At 47.7% G+C, this 15,132-nt stretch overlaps 1 protein-coding gene across 1 annotated transcript; it reads right to left on the bottom strand.

The window, feature by feature from the left end:
• Positions 1 to 7,128: 7,128 nt before the first annotated feature.
• On the bottom strand, positions 7,129 to 9,239 carry LOC101325539 (apolipoprotein L3-like). The gene is given in 3 exon segments (XM_019952141.3): positions 7,129 to 8,592; positions 8,594 to 9,019; positions 9,235 to 9,239. Coding segments are annotated over 3 exon segments (846 nt in total). The 3' UTR covers positions 7,129 to 8,177.
• Between the last annotated feature and the right edge of the window lie 5,893 nt (positions 9,240 to 15,132).

Here is a 15,132-nt window from a genome sequence, read left to right as displayed (position 1 = left end):
CTCTGTTCCAACACAACATTTGGAATTTTATGGGAACTTCACTGGTCTCTTAGTGCACCCTGGTCCCAAAGAGCAAATGGTAACTTGTCGAACGATCCATCCACTGTGTTGTCACCACCACCACCATCAGCAGCATCATTATCTAGAAGTCACTGCCTGAAAATCTAAATAGACATTTCTTCGCAGAAGAAGGAAGTTTTTTCAGAGTAAGTGTATTCGTTGGTCATATCGAAATCAAGGAGAGGATGCTCAAATCCATGGGAAGGATGTTGTTAGTAGTAGTGTTTTAATAATGAAGTTAATTGTGTATAGTTCTAGTGTGTAGGTGTTGTGGAATGTTCTTAGGGATAGAATTGTTGTGAATATATTTATTATAATGATGTTGGCCTATTCTGCCAGGAAGAATATGGCGAAGGGGCCTGCTGCGTACTCTACATTGAAGCTGGATACGAGTTCGGATTCTCCTTCTGTTAAATCAAAAGGGGCTCGGTTGGTTTCTGCTAGGGTAGAAATAAATCATATTATGGCGAGTGGTCATGAAGGGAAGACTAGTCATAGTTGTTCTTTTTTTTTTTTTTTTGGCGGTACGCGGGCCTCTCACTGCTGTGGCCTCTCCCGTTGCGGAGCACAGGCTCCGGATGCGCAGGCCCAGCGGCCATGGCTCACGGGCCCAGCCGCTCCGCGGCATGTGGGATCTTCCCGGACCGGGGCACGAACCTGTGTCCCCTGCATCGGCAGGTGGACTCTCAACCACTGCGCCACCAGGGAAGCCCCATAGTTGTGCTTGTGCTGCGGTTAGGGTTGATAGGGTAAAGGCTCCATTTAAGAGCACTGCTAAGGGGATGATTGCTAGCGTTACTTCATATGAGATTGTTCGGGCTACTGCTCGTAGGGCTCCAATTAATGCGTATTTTGAGTTGGGGGCCCAGCCAGATCACAGAATGGAGTATATGGCTAGACTTGCTGTTTCCAGTGTGAATAATACTCCCAGGTTTATGTTGATGAGGGGTTATGGTATGGGTAGAGGGATTCATATTGTGAGAGCTAGGGTTAGGGCTAAGATGGGTACGATGATAAATATGGAGGTGGAAGATGTAGCTGGTCGCAGGGGTTCCTTAGCGAATAGTTTGATTGCATCGGCAAAGGGTTGGAGTAGACCATGAAGGCCTACAATGTTTGGTCCTTTTCGGAGTTGGGAGTTGTATATAGCCTAGGACTTCACGTTCTACTAGTGTCAGGAATGCTATGGCTAGGAATGATGAACATTAAACTGTTAATTATAAACCTTTTGTTAGGGAGAGGGTTTGAACCTCTGGATGTAAAGGTTTAAGTTTTACGCAATGACCGGGCTCTGCCACCTCAACAAAACCCTGGCCCTGGGTGGTTAGTCTGTGCTTATGAGGTTGCGATTAGATCATTAGAAGGCGCTTATTTAAAGTGGGCCTTATTTCTCTTATCTTTTCGTACTGGGAGAAATGCATAATAGATAGAAACCGACCTGGATTGCTCCGGTCTGAACTCAGATCACGTAGGACTTTAACCTTTGAACAAATGAACCCTTAACAGCAGTTGCACCATTAGGATGTCCTGATCCAACATCGAGGTCCTAAACGCTGTTGTCGATATGGACTCTAGAATAGGATTGCACTGTGATCCCTGGGGTAACCTGTTCCGTTGATCAATTTTTTGGATCAGTAAGTGATATTATGCTTTAGCTAGTAGGTCTAGGTTTTAATCACTCAGAGGGATTTTTGTGCTCCAAGGTCACCCCAACGAAATTATCAACCCATGTGAAATGTTGTTATTCCTTGGTGGTTTAAGATTATGGTTTTTGGGTTGATTAATTGAATCTCCATAGGGTCTTCTCGTCTTATTTTGTTTTCCCCACCTCTTCAAGGGGAGGTCATTTTCACTGATGAATAGTAAGAGGCAGTAAAACCCTCGTGTGGCCGTTCATACAAGTCCTTATTTAGAGAACAAATGATTATGCTACCTTTGCACGGTCAGGATACCGCGGCCGTTTAACGATTGTCACTGGGCAGGTGGTGCCTCTAATACTGGTGTTGCTAGAGGTGATGTTTTCGGTAAACAGGTGGGGTTTGCGTTTGCCGAGTTCCTTTTACTTTTTTAAATCTTTCCCTGAGTGCACCCCCGTGTTGGGTTAACAGTGTTTTTAATAGATGATTTAGTGTTGGGTTGTATTTACTTACTGTTGATTATCAGTATGTTATTAGTTGCTGAGGTAAGCTTGTGCAAGGAGAAATATTTCTTGTTACTCATGTTAACAGTATTGCTTCTGTAGTCATAGGTTAGCCCAGTACTAAGGCTAGCAGTTGATTTACTTAATATTGGAATTGAAATGTGTTCTGTTGTTGGGCTTTAATGCTTTCTTCATTGATGTCTGCTTTTAGGCCAACTATGGTATAGTTTGTTTTTTACTCTCTAGTTAAGGTCGTATCCATTTCTAAAAGACTCTACCTTTTCAGACTAACATTCAAATATACGTTGAAGCTTATTATGATTTTTAGTATTATTTAACGTTGAACTGAAATTCTTTTCCTGGACAACCAGCTATCACCAGGCTCGTTAGGCTTGTCCCCTCTACTTATAAATCTTCTCCCTATTTTGTCACATAGATGAGTTTGTTCTAGTAACTGTTCATAAGTAGCTCATCTGATTTAGGGTAGTTTAGCTTAAGTTCTCTTTGTTAAGCTGTTACTAGTTAAGTCATTATGCAAAAGGGACGAGGGGTAAGCTTTGCTTTTTATTACTTATAATATTTCTTTTATCATTCCCTTACTTTCTCTACAGCACCATCAATGTTTAAATTTCTATCTCCTATACTTTAGATGTCTGGTGAATGTGTTATTTGACTAGCTTGTGTCAGTATGGTGGGAAAGGTGTGGGCTATTTAGTTCTAGACACACATAGATCATGAAATCCAGGTGTAAACTAGGCGCTTTATTTAAGCTATGTCCTGTTTTATCCAAGCACACTTGCCAGTATGCTCACCTTGTTACGACTTACCTCCTCTCATATAATTGTTCAGCATGTGTTGATGGACTGTGGCTTTGTCATGGCACCTGACGGGCTGTGTGTTCATGCTTCATGGCCTTATTCAATTAAGCGCTCTACTCTTAATTTACTACTAAATCCTCCTTTAGTTTTTAGGTTTCATAAAAACGTTCATGTGGATAAAGGGTGTTCTTGGTGTAGAAAATGTAGCCCCTCTCTTCCCACCCCCTAGGTTACACCTTAACCTAACCTTTCTATGTGTTATAATTATTCTTACTTTTGCTCCTTTTTAGGGTTTGCTGAAGATGAGGTGTATAGACTGGAGTAGCGAGGGTTGGTGAGGTTGGTCGGGGTTCATGGATTATAGAACAGGCTCCTCTAGAGGGGCGTGACTTTGAGTTTTAAGCTGTTGCCAGTAGTGCTCTGGCGAATAGTCTAGTTCTTATGACCGTTTGGGTTTAGGGCTAAGCATAGCGGGTTATCTAATCCCAGTTTGGGTCTTAGCTATCGTGTGATCAGAATATATTAATAAAGTCACTTTCGTAGTTTACTTTTGTTTCAATGACGGCTTTTTACAGCTTAATTAAGGTTTAACTTTATCTTGTATGGTTCTTTAACACGCTTTACGCCGTAGTTCTATTAATTCGGGTCAATCACGTGACCGCGGTGGCTGGCACGACATTTACCAGCCTAATTAACATGGCTTACTCACACTTTCGTTTATGGCTCAGTCTTTATCACTGCTGTCTCCCGTGGGGGCGTGGCTAAGCAAGGCATTGTGAGCTGCTGGTGTGGCGTGCTTGACACCTGCTCCTTTTGGTTTTTTTTTTTAATTTATTTTTACATCTATATTGGAGTATAATTGCTTTACAATGGTGTGTTAGTTTCTGCTTTATAACAAAGTGAATCAGTTATACATAGACACATGTTCCCATATCTCTTCCCTCTTGCGTCTCCCTCCCTCCCACCCCCCCTATCCCACCCCTCCAGGCGGTCACAAAGCACCGAGCTGATCTCCTTGTGCTATGCGGCTGCTTCCCACTAGCTAGCTATCTTACTTTTGATAGTGTATATATGTCCATGCCTCTCACTCGCTTTGTCACAGCTTACCCTTGCCCCTGCCCATGCCCTCAAGTCCATTCTCTAGTAGGTCTGTGTCTTTATTCCTGTCTTACCCCTAGGTTCTTCATGACATTTTTTTTTTCTTTAATTCCATAGTGATTTAGGGGGCATTCTCACCAGGGTGAGGATACCTGCATGTGTAATTCTATTAAAAACTAATAGAAAAAAAAAAAACTAATAGAAAGGCTGGGACCAAACCTTTACGTTCATGGGGCTAGTGGGCCCATGTAGACATTTTCAGTGTCTTGTTTTATGAGATGTTCGAGCAACTTTAACTTGCTGCACAGAGGTGATGCTTGTATGGTTGTATTACGTGGCTTATGTCAGATTTAGTATTAGATTTTTGATAAAATGGTTGGCGAATCTAGGGGGATGTCTGTCTATATGGGTGGTGAATATCTAAGTAGCTCCTTTGTATGATAGGAAGGGGGGTGAGGTTGATTCACTGGGATATCTAACTGTTCTAAGCCGTGGGGGGAACAGTAAAGCGCTATGTCCTGTAACCATTAACTGATTGGCTCTTGCCAAATAACAAATACATCCAAGTCCAGCTACAGTTTGCTCGACTGTGTTAAGACCTTTTAAAGTCATAGCTGAGTCTAAGCACGTTCCCCCACAAAAATAAAAAATACCAAATGTATGAAGTCACAGTTATGTGTGAGCATGGGCTGATTAGTCATTAACCCATTGAGATGCCTTATTTAATGGGAAAGAGTGGGCGATTTAGGAGAGATGGCCCTGAAGTAAGAACCAGATGTCTGATAAAGTTCATCAGTGGAAACCCTCACAAGCCGTGGGCCTGGAGCGAGAGGAGGGACACCTGGTTTCACGCGGCCTGGCGATTAAGCTCGTGATCTAATGGACAGGATTCCAAACATGTTGGCTTGGACCAATTTAACTCAATGTGCTATGTACGACCAATAATGTATATGTACTATGTAATATTCATGATATAATGTACATGCTTCTTAGGCATGTGGTAAATAATGCAACGCACGATTATACATACAATGTACGTGCATATATACATGGGAAAGAGACATTATAGCCGTTATGTGGCGGTAACAGACATGCAAATACGCATAGCATGTATGCAGTAGAATGAATTATTTTTAGTACTGACATAGCACTGTCGTTTTATGAATGTCTTATAATATTTTTTTTTCAGGGAATCGTTTATATAGAATTTCAGCTTTGGGTGCTGGCGGTGAAGTTTAGTGCTTCTTCCAAGTGTCTCGGACAGATATGTTGTTCTCCTTTTCCGGTTTATAAGACCAGGGTATTGTGTTATACTACAAAGACTCTTCATTTTAGGAACTTGTTTTCAATGAGACTAGTGACTGGTATTAACACTAGGATTAAAAGAAAGTATAAAATGGATGCAAGGGGCTTCCCTGGTGGCGCAGTGGTTGAGAGTCTGCCTGCGGATGCAGGGGACGCGGGTTCGTGCCCCGGTCCGGGAGGATCCCACATGCCGCGGAGCGGCTGGGCCCGTGAGCCATGGCCGCTGAGCCTGCACGTCCGGAGCCTGTGCTCCGCAACGGGAGAGGCCACAATAGTGAGAGGCCCGCGTACCGCAAAAAAACAAAAAAAAAACAAAAAACAAAAAAAAATATCTGCAAGTTGTCCGATAATCACATATGGGTGTTCCACGGGTTGTCCTCCGATCCATGTTAGCGCTAGTAGGTTTGCTACTAGTACTTAAAATAAGAATGGACTGAAGGGTTGGAATATCACGCTTCGTTGTTCGGATGTATGGAGAATTGGAATAAATGCCAGGATTAGGATTGAGAGCAGCAGGGCCGAGACTCCTCCTAGCTTGTTGGGGATTGATCGTAAAATTGCATACGCGCATAGAAAACACCGTTCTGGCTTGATATGCGGTGGTGTGCTGAGTGGGTTTGCTGGGGTGTAGTTGTCGGGGTCTCCGAGCAGGTCGGATGAGAATAGAGCTCCTATTAGTGAGGCTAAGATTAATAGTGAGGCACCTACGATATCCTTGACTGTATAGTAAGGGTGGAATGGGACTCTGTCTATATCAGATGGAATTCCTGTGGGGTTGTTGGACCCTGTTTCCTGAAGGAATAAAATAGGTGGACGGCAGCTAGTGCTGTGATGATGAAAGGGAGAATGAGGTGGAAGGCGAGGAATCGTGTTGGTGTTTCTTTATCTACAGAAAAGCCACCTCAAATTCATTCGACGAGGGTAGCGCCGATATACGGGATCGCTGAGCGTAGGTTTGTGATGACAGTTGCGCCTCAGAATGATATTTGTCCTCAAGGTAGGATGTAGCCTATGAATGCGGTGGCTAGGACTATAAGTAATAGGATAATTCCAATATTTCATGTTTCCTGAAAGGTATGGGACCCACAGTATAGGCCACGTCCTACGTGGGCATAACGGCAGATAAAAAATACGGAAGCTCCCTTTGCGTGTATGTATCGAACGACTCAGCCATAGTCGATGTCTCGGCAGATGTGTTACTGATGAGAAGGCAGCTGTTGCGTCTGGTGTGTAGTGTGTTGCTAGAAATAGGCCTGTTAGGATTCGTAGGATTAGGCAGAGCCCTCGTAAGGAACCCATATTTCATCATGGTGAGTTATTTGATGGGGTAGGGAGGTCAGTGAATGTACTGTTGAGGATTTTTATCAGTGGGTGGGTTTTTCGGGTGTTGGTCATTGGTGTTCTTGTAGTTGAATGACAACGATGATTTTTCATGTCATTGGTCATGGTTGGAGTCCATGTGAGAATAATGATGACATATATTGTATTCATTTTAAGTATTATTTTTGTGATTAGTTTTGTGAGGGTTTCTTCAAAACCTTCGCCTACACACACACACACACACACACACACACACACACACACACACACACAGGAATATTACCCAGCCATAAAAAGAATAAAATAATGCCATTTGGGGCAGCTTGGATGGACCTAGAAATTATCATACTAAGTGAAGTAAGTCAGAAAGAGAAAGACAAAGACAAATATATGATATCACTTATATGTGGAATCTAAAAAATAGTACAAGTGAACTTATTTACAAAACAGAAACAGACTCACAGACACAGAAAACAAACTTATGGTTATAAAAGGGGAAAGGTGGGGGAGGGATAACTTAGGAGTATGGGATTAGCAGGTGCACACTAGCATACAAAAAATAAACAACAGGGATTTACTGTAGAGCACAGGGGGCTACATGTATAACCGAAACACTTTGCTGTGCACTGGAAACCCACTCAACAGTATAAATCAACTATGCTTCATTAAAAAAACAAACAGGAAAAAAAAAAACAAAACAAAACAGGGCTTCCCTGGTGGCGCAGTGGTTGAGAGTCCACCTGCCAATGCAGGGGACACGGGTTCGTGCCCCGGTCTGGGAAGATCCCACATGCCATAGAGCGGCTAGGCCTGTGAGCCATGGCCGCTGAGCCTGCGCGTCCCGAGCCTGTGCTCCGCAACGGGAGAGGCCACAACAGTGAGAGGCCCGCTTACCGCAAAACAAACAAACAAAAAGAAATCACTGCCTAATTAAGATAAAGCTGCTGGAATCAAAGGTGAGTTGATACTGGAAAAGTAGGGCTAGAGACCACCAGAGACATCAAACCCTGGGGAGGGGTGAGAGAGGAGCCCCTGCTACTTCTCCTGGAGCCCAACGATCCTAACTCCTGGGCTTTTTCCCATGTTCAACCCTTTCATATTCCTGGCCTCTTGTTGCTAGTTCCCCCTCCCTCTCCCTTTATTCTGCCCCCAGTGTCTTCTTTAGTCCAAAATAAGTGGCTTCTCTCCTCCCCGCACTCTCTAGGCCCCTCTCCTCCCTTCGTCCAGGCTCCATGCTCCTTCCTTCTCTCTCCCCCACCTGCCACCTGCATTTATCCCTCCCCTGCTGTGCTCAGCTACAGAAATGCCAAATTTCTAACACCTAGCTACATCTATGTTATCTCGTCCTCCTTTTCCCTCTAACAAGGTGCCTCCGTGCCTTGGCCCCGCAAGTGTCCCTGGTCCCTGCACAGCTCGGGGAGTGGCGGAGTCCAGCCCTACTGCAGACGCTCATAGATGCCGGTGAGCACCTCCAACTTCTTCTCCAGCTCCCGGGCCTGCTGCCTCAGCCTTTCAGCCGACTCTGTCTTTGCCCCCTCACGCAAGTGCTTCGCCTCTTTCACCAGGAAGGCCACTTCCATCAGAAGGGAGAGACCTGCAGTGCCCGCACCCACAATCCGGGCTCCTTTGGTCATTGCCAGAGCCCTGCCTTTGAAAGTAACCTCTTCCTGCTGGCTGCTTTGGACTGAGATTATTCCACTGCTGATGAAGACGTTTGCGTCGGCTGCTAAGCCAGGGTTGCTTTTGACCGTCTCCATGGCACGGATATTCATTCCAATGCGTTGCACAGCTTCTGTGAATTTCTTTGTTGTGCTAACAGTTCGGGGGCTGATCTTAAGTGCCTCCAGGAACGCCAGTTGACATCAGGCGACTAACTCCGGTTTTTGCTGACAACGTGCTGACGTGTTCCACAATGCTGGTGGACACACTGGTCACAGCAGCCGCTGCTCCCAGCCCTAACCCAGTGGCCGAGAGTGCCAGACTCGCCCCCGCTGTCATGGGTGCCAAAGCCAGGCCAAGTATGGTCAGGACACCAGACACAGCGCCAGTGGAGATGGCCGCAATGTTGGAGATGGTGCAGTCCCTGTGGACCTTGTCAACCTTGTCTGCGAACGCGTGGAGCTTTCCTATGAGCTCCTCTAGCTCTCATTTTACCAGAGGAAACCTGTTCAAAAACCTCTTCCTGTCCAGCTGGTCTTTTCGGAGCGTGACTTGGTACTCCACGGCCAAGTCTGTTTTTAGCTCACTCAGATATTGATGCAGTGCATCTGGGTCTTCCCTGTAACAATGAAGGTCAAGGGATTAGAAAGACAGTTTGCTTGTCCATAAACTAGGCTCAACAAGATCTATTCTGTAAATCACAGAGATTTTGTTATAAATCAAATAGAAAAGAATTTCACAAATGTAAATTTTTCTCTTTCAACATTAAACACATATTTTTGTATCTTGTAGATGCTCCGTATACTTATTCAATCATGGAATAAATAAGCAAACGTCATCGTAGGATACTTTTAACTTAACATAGGTATTTGAGGGAATTCCCTGGAGGTCCAGTGGTTAGGACTTTGCGCTCCCACTGCAGGGGGCACAGGTTCGACCCCTGGTTGGGGAAGTAGGATCCCACAAGCTACGTGGCACGGCCAAAAAAAAAAAATGGTATTGGATAAAGACGCCTCAGAGGCAGGTCAACACAATCACTTCCAAAGAGGGGGCAGAGTGGGAACTCCACAGAGAAGCACAGAGAAGTGGGATTGGAGCAGAAAAACCTTCATTCAGAGAACCTTAGTGTGTAGTGAGGAGTCAGCCTGCTCTTTGCCCTTGGCTACTGGGAAGTGGTCCCTGAGCCCCTAGAATATTCTGGCTGATAGGAGTGTCCTCATCTGCCTGGGCCTTTAGTCACTGGACAGGCTAACAGGGTGACATGTGATGGGGCCTCTGGGTCACATGGTATCACATCTGACCTCTGGAGGAGCTGGACACTAGGGCATTAGTCTGACCTCCGGGAGGGCAGGAGACAACCGCTCAGCTGTGCGGGCAGCAAGTGACTGAGCCCAAATAAAACTCCATACGCTGAGGGTCCTGTTGAAAAAGGTTCACTCCTCGGTCAAGTTTCAGTCAGGCTCTTCTGAGCCCTCTTCTCCAATAGGCCTCAACCTCCGCCCTTGTGTCCTGTCCTTGACGGCCTGTATTGCCCAGTCCCAGCAAAACTTCGTCCAAGTCAGTTTAGTGAGAAGCCTTCCCACTGTTTAGATCTTATCATGTTTGATATCTGATCAAACTCCTCATCTCCCACCTTTGATGCATACGTCCTTTACTTGCTTTTAGCAAGAATCCTGTCAGCAAATTTCAACAAGAACCCCCCTGCCCTCGATGTCTCCTCTCAGTGATTTTCCAACCCACGCCCCTCACTCTGATCATTGGCTACCAATCCCCACTCATCTTTGCTGTGTTTGGACGTGCGCCCATCTGTCTCCTCTGCTGCGATGGTCTTCACGCCTATCACGATAGTCCTGAAGAGACTCTCCCTTATCGTTTTAACAAGAGTCAGAATATATTTCTTTAAACAGGGTGAACGTCCCTGGCGGGCAGTGCTCCGTGTGCCCTGCCACACACTGAATCCAGGACAGGGACACGGCCTGAGGACAATGGAAGCTTCCTGTGTGAAACCCGCCCAGACTCTGCCCTGCGGCTGATGGGAACCAGCATCCTTCCCTGTAATAAACCGTAACTGGGATCGTGACAGTTTTCAGGGAGTTCTGTGCCTCCTTCTAGGGAATTCTCACACCTGATGGTAGCTTTGGGGATCTCCCAAATTTGCCATTGGGGTCAAATGTAAGGACAGCCCTGGGGACTGTGCCCTCAGCCTCTGCAGACTGGCTAATTCTGCGTACTTAGAGGTTTTTTAAACCTAAAATCAGAGCTAGAAGGAACCTTAATGATCATTTTGCCTGGCATCTGCTGTCTTCCAAGCCTGATGCCCTTGGCCTTCCCAGCTGAAGGTCACTAGGTCCCTCTGCTGCCCCAGTTGACTGGGAAGCAGGTGATATGCTATTAACCCTCGTTCCCCTTGGACTCTCCAGCCCGCCTCACTGATTCCTGACCCATCGCCCAGCACCCCCGACCTCTCAGGGGTCACCAGCCTAACTCATACCTTAGCTGGTGACAACCACACATGCCTGCACACCAAGGCCATGTGCGACTTTATGGAACCTCTTAAAGATTCAAGAGACTTTAGGAAACATCCACATGAACTGCTAAGCCTGGAGAGACCTGCATTCGCACAAGCTGGTGGAGGAAGACTTTTCCTCTTTGGTGGGGACTTGGGAAGTCTCGTCAGAATCCCTCAGATGACACAAAATCGGCAGCCACTCATGGTGATGCTGGAGGTCTCACTAAGCCACACGGCCTTCCCACTGGTCAGGGCTACTCTATGTAGATTGGAAGAGGGTCCCAGATGGCAATGGAGAACCCCAGGTCCCAGGCAGGGTGTGGAGGACACAGTCACCCAGGGCCCTCTATGCTCAGCATGAGGGGATCGAGTCAGGGAGGGAAGAAATGTCCCCTCTCCCACTCACAGGACCTCTGCTAGGGTCACAGCCCCTTCAGTTTTGTGTCCTAGGGACCCACTCGCCTCACTCTAGTCCTGGCTCTGCTGCCCAAGCCTTCCTACTAGTCCTCCAACCTGGACCCCTCTGCTCCATCCTGACCCCTGAGTCCGACCCTGGTCCAGGCCTCCCTGGGCCTTTGGACGCGATGATTGCACTTGGTTCCCCGCCTCTGAGCCTGCAGTTCACTCTAAGACCATCAGATTGAATTGCTATTCCCACTGGACACATGACAAATCTGAGACTCCAACTCTTAAGCTCAGAGTCCCAGAGCTGGGCAGGGGTAGAATCAGGGTCCCACCCAGCTCCATGCAATCCCACTCCAGCCTCTCTGCCTTACGGGCCAGCAGGATCCTGCAGTGTTGATACACTCCCTAAGATGGAGATGAAAAGGGCTCCAGCCAGAATCCCCGGGAACGCAAACTGATGGTGTCAGGATTTTCTGACTTGTCCTAAATAGAGTCCTGCTTGGGCCTCATCTACAGGAAGAAGACCCTTGACTCCTGTCTCTTCCCAACAGCTTTTGAGAGTTAACATTAGGAACCTGGGCCACAGTGGGAAAGCTCCGAATGCTAACCACTAAACCACCAGGAAATTCCCTGTAGACACTGTTTTTCAAAGCAGTTGTCTAAATAGTGGTGGCGCAGTGTTGGATGCTCAGGTTCCCTGAAATAGAATACGCTGCACCTCAATGGCCACCTTTATTCACGCAGGGAAAGGATTTTTCCATTTGGAGGTGAACGTGTTGGAGTCACAGGGTCCGGAGAAAAACGGAGAAAGCTATAGGAAGAGACAAACCAAAACTGGATAGAACCAGCTGGAACCAAAGTGGCAAGGTATCTGACCTCACCAGACCCTCAGTCTCATTCTAGGCTGATTTTACTACATTAGCTACTAGATGACACACCTACGGATGACCATGACCGGAAGATGCAGACCAAAAAAGGATCAAAAGGGCGTGACACCCCATTTCCAGGAGAGCCTGACCACTTCCAGCAGAGTCTGGAAAGCACCCGATAAATGAATGTTCTCACGTTTTGGTAGTGAAACAAACAAACATTCACATTAAATGGGAAAGAGTCTGTAATGACTATAAATAAGCTCAGGTCAGTACAGGGCAAGGTTACTGTCCAGATGAGTTACCAAACACACGTGTGTGTTTCAGAAAGTTGGAGGTGATAGAATTGCTGATAAGAGACTGGCGACCAGTGTGTCTCTATGTGTGGGCTGGGACTTGATGTAAAATCGATCTCCCTCTATATCCACACAAAGAGGTATTATTCTTGTATCACAGAAGAAGAAAGTGAGACTCAGACAGGATAAGGGACCACCCAAGGCCCGCAAGCAGAAAGGTCAGAGGTTGAATCCAAGGCCAACCATCAACACAATTCTTTGAAGTCTCCTTGTATTTAAAAAATTGTGATTTCTTCATTCTACTCTGTCGTATACTATGGGGCTTCTTTGCAACTAATTTCTGTAGTGTATACAGAAGTAGAAATATAATGTTGTATACACGAAACTTATAGAACGTTATAACCCGATGTTACCTCAATTAAAAACAAAGTTTCAGTGCTTCCCTGGTGGCGCAGTGGTTGAGAATCTGCCTGCCAATGCAGGGGACACAGGTTCGAGCCCTGTTCTGGGAAGATCCCACATGCCGCGGAGCAACTAAGCCCGTGCGCCACCACTACTGAGCCTGCGCGTCTGGAGTCCATGCTCCGCAACAAGAGAGGCCGCGATAGTGAGAGGCTCGTGCACCGCGATGAAGAGTAGCTCCCGCTCGCCACAACTAGAGAAAGCCCTTGCACAGCAACGAAGACCCAACACAACCAAAAATAAATAAATTAATTTAAAAAAAAGGGTTTCCAAAAAAAAAACCAACCAAAAAGCTGTTAAAAAAAAAAAAAACAAAGTTTCAGACCACACGTCATTGTGTAAAACTACCATGGGAGGGAGAGGATTCCTCCTGCTAATCACAGACACTCCAGGCTGGGCAGCGGAGGGCGATTCTCAGGTGGGGGAGGGGTGGGACCCCTGGCTCTGATCCTATGATCAATCCCCATCACCTCTCTCTTCTCCAGGCTGGCCCCAGGGGACCCAGCTCCCCACTGGCTCCACTGGACCCAAGCTGAACTGTTGATAAACAGGAGATCACCTGGTTCCGGAGGAGAGTTGAGCCTCAGGAATTCACCAGCCCAGCCCCCCCTCAAGGATCCCAGTCTGCTGGGATGGCGGCTCCTGGCTTCTAATCTGCTCTCCCCTCCCTTACCCTTCAGCTTGACTAATTTGCTCTCAGGGCAGCTCCAGGGAGGACGTGATTTGGTCGCTGAGCAATGCAGTGATGGGGGAGGAGCAATCCTGAGGAAACGAGACTCAAGAAAACGCAGTGCTCATGTGGGTGCGTCTTCCCCCTTCCCTAAGGGAGAAGGGAACCCAGGGCTTACATGGAGGGAACCCACAGCACTAAATCGTGCATTGATTGGATGGGGGTGGATGGGGGAACTAACTGAGCACCCGCGTCTCTGCAGGGGTATTGAGATCCATAGAGCCAGTACCTGCCTGAGGCAGTTACACCTGGCAAGCAGGTGCCCTGACAGAGCTGCAGGCAGTTGCGGGGGTGGGGGTGGGGGGGTGCGGAGGGGGTGAGAAGTCTGGGGGAGGGGAGGTTTCAACCTGAAACTAACAAATTCCAGGTAGAGGGGACAGCAACCACACTTAGGCAGGACCTGCTGTGTGGCAGGCGTTGGCCCACGCCACGAACACACATTACATTTGATCCTGAAAACAACATAGGGAAATATTATTCTCATTTTACAATTAAGGTCAGGTAAGGTGCTCCAGGTCACACAGGTGGGAGGTGGCAAAGGCCAGGCTGGGGCTCAGTTCAGGGTCCACTGAGCCTCACAGAGCGGCTGGGCTGGCAGCAGGGCGAGAGCTGAAGGCAACAGGCTCTGTGGTACCGCCTCAGGGTCTAGGAGCAGGGGCGTTGCTGGGACAAAGGGAGAGGCCAGGAGAAGCCTCCAGGGATGCTGGCAGACCTCCTCTCCCCACCTGGCCCGGCCTCCGGGATTCCCATCTGCTGCCCCCCCCCCCACCCATGGGCTGTCCTGTCCTCACTTCTGAGTCACTTGCTGGATGGCGGTGCAGGACTAGGGGGTGAGGAAGTGAGCATCTTGGTCCTGGCTCCCTGGGGGGGGGCGGTGCGGGGCCGGGAAGAAGCCTGTGGGGACAGACCCCTGGGTTTGGGGAGATCCTCTTGGCCCCTCGTGGGGGCTCGAGGATGCTTATCCATCCCGTTCTTGGTTCTTGATTCCTCTGTTGGTTAACTCAGCCTGGGGACACCACCCTCAATTCTAGGTCACAAGTAGGAAGCTGCCAGAGAAGAGGCAGCTGACTACCTAAGTAGCAGGTTACTGTGCTCATGGTGGCAGCAGCTGGGGTCTCAGAGTCTTCCCTTCAGCTCGCCCGCCTGTGTCAGGCTGGAAGGAGGTGTCGCTTCACCCTTGGGAAAGAGAAAACAGACTATGGGCTTGATCGTGAGTGAGCAGTGGCTGCAGGGAACAGTGAGGGGCGAGTTCTCTGGTGGGTTCCCCTGGGACGGCCACCAGTGCCACAGTGGACTTAACCCAGAGAGGTTCTCTGTCTCCTGGGCTCTGCTGGCCGCTAGCTAAGGAAAGTTACTCATCTCCCGTCAGCTGCCTCCAAGCCCAGTCAGAGTCCTGCTCTCCTGTTGCGGCACAAGGAGGAGATAATCAGACGGGAGACAGCCATCTGCAAAGCTATAGAA

This window comes from Tursiops truncatus, chromosome 11 (genome assembly GCF_011762595.2).
Source record: "Tursiops truncatus isolate mTurTru1 chromosome 11, mTurTru1.mat.Y, whole genome shotgun sequence".
NCBI lineage: Eukaryota > Metazoa > Chordata > Mammalia > Artiodactyla > Delphinidae > Tursiops > Tursiops truncatus.
Note: the sequence above shows the minus strand (reverse complement) of the source record. Positions and strands in the feature narration are given on the sequence as shown.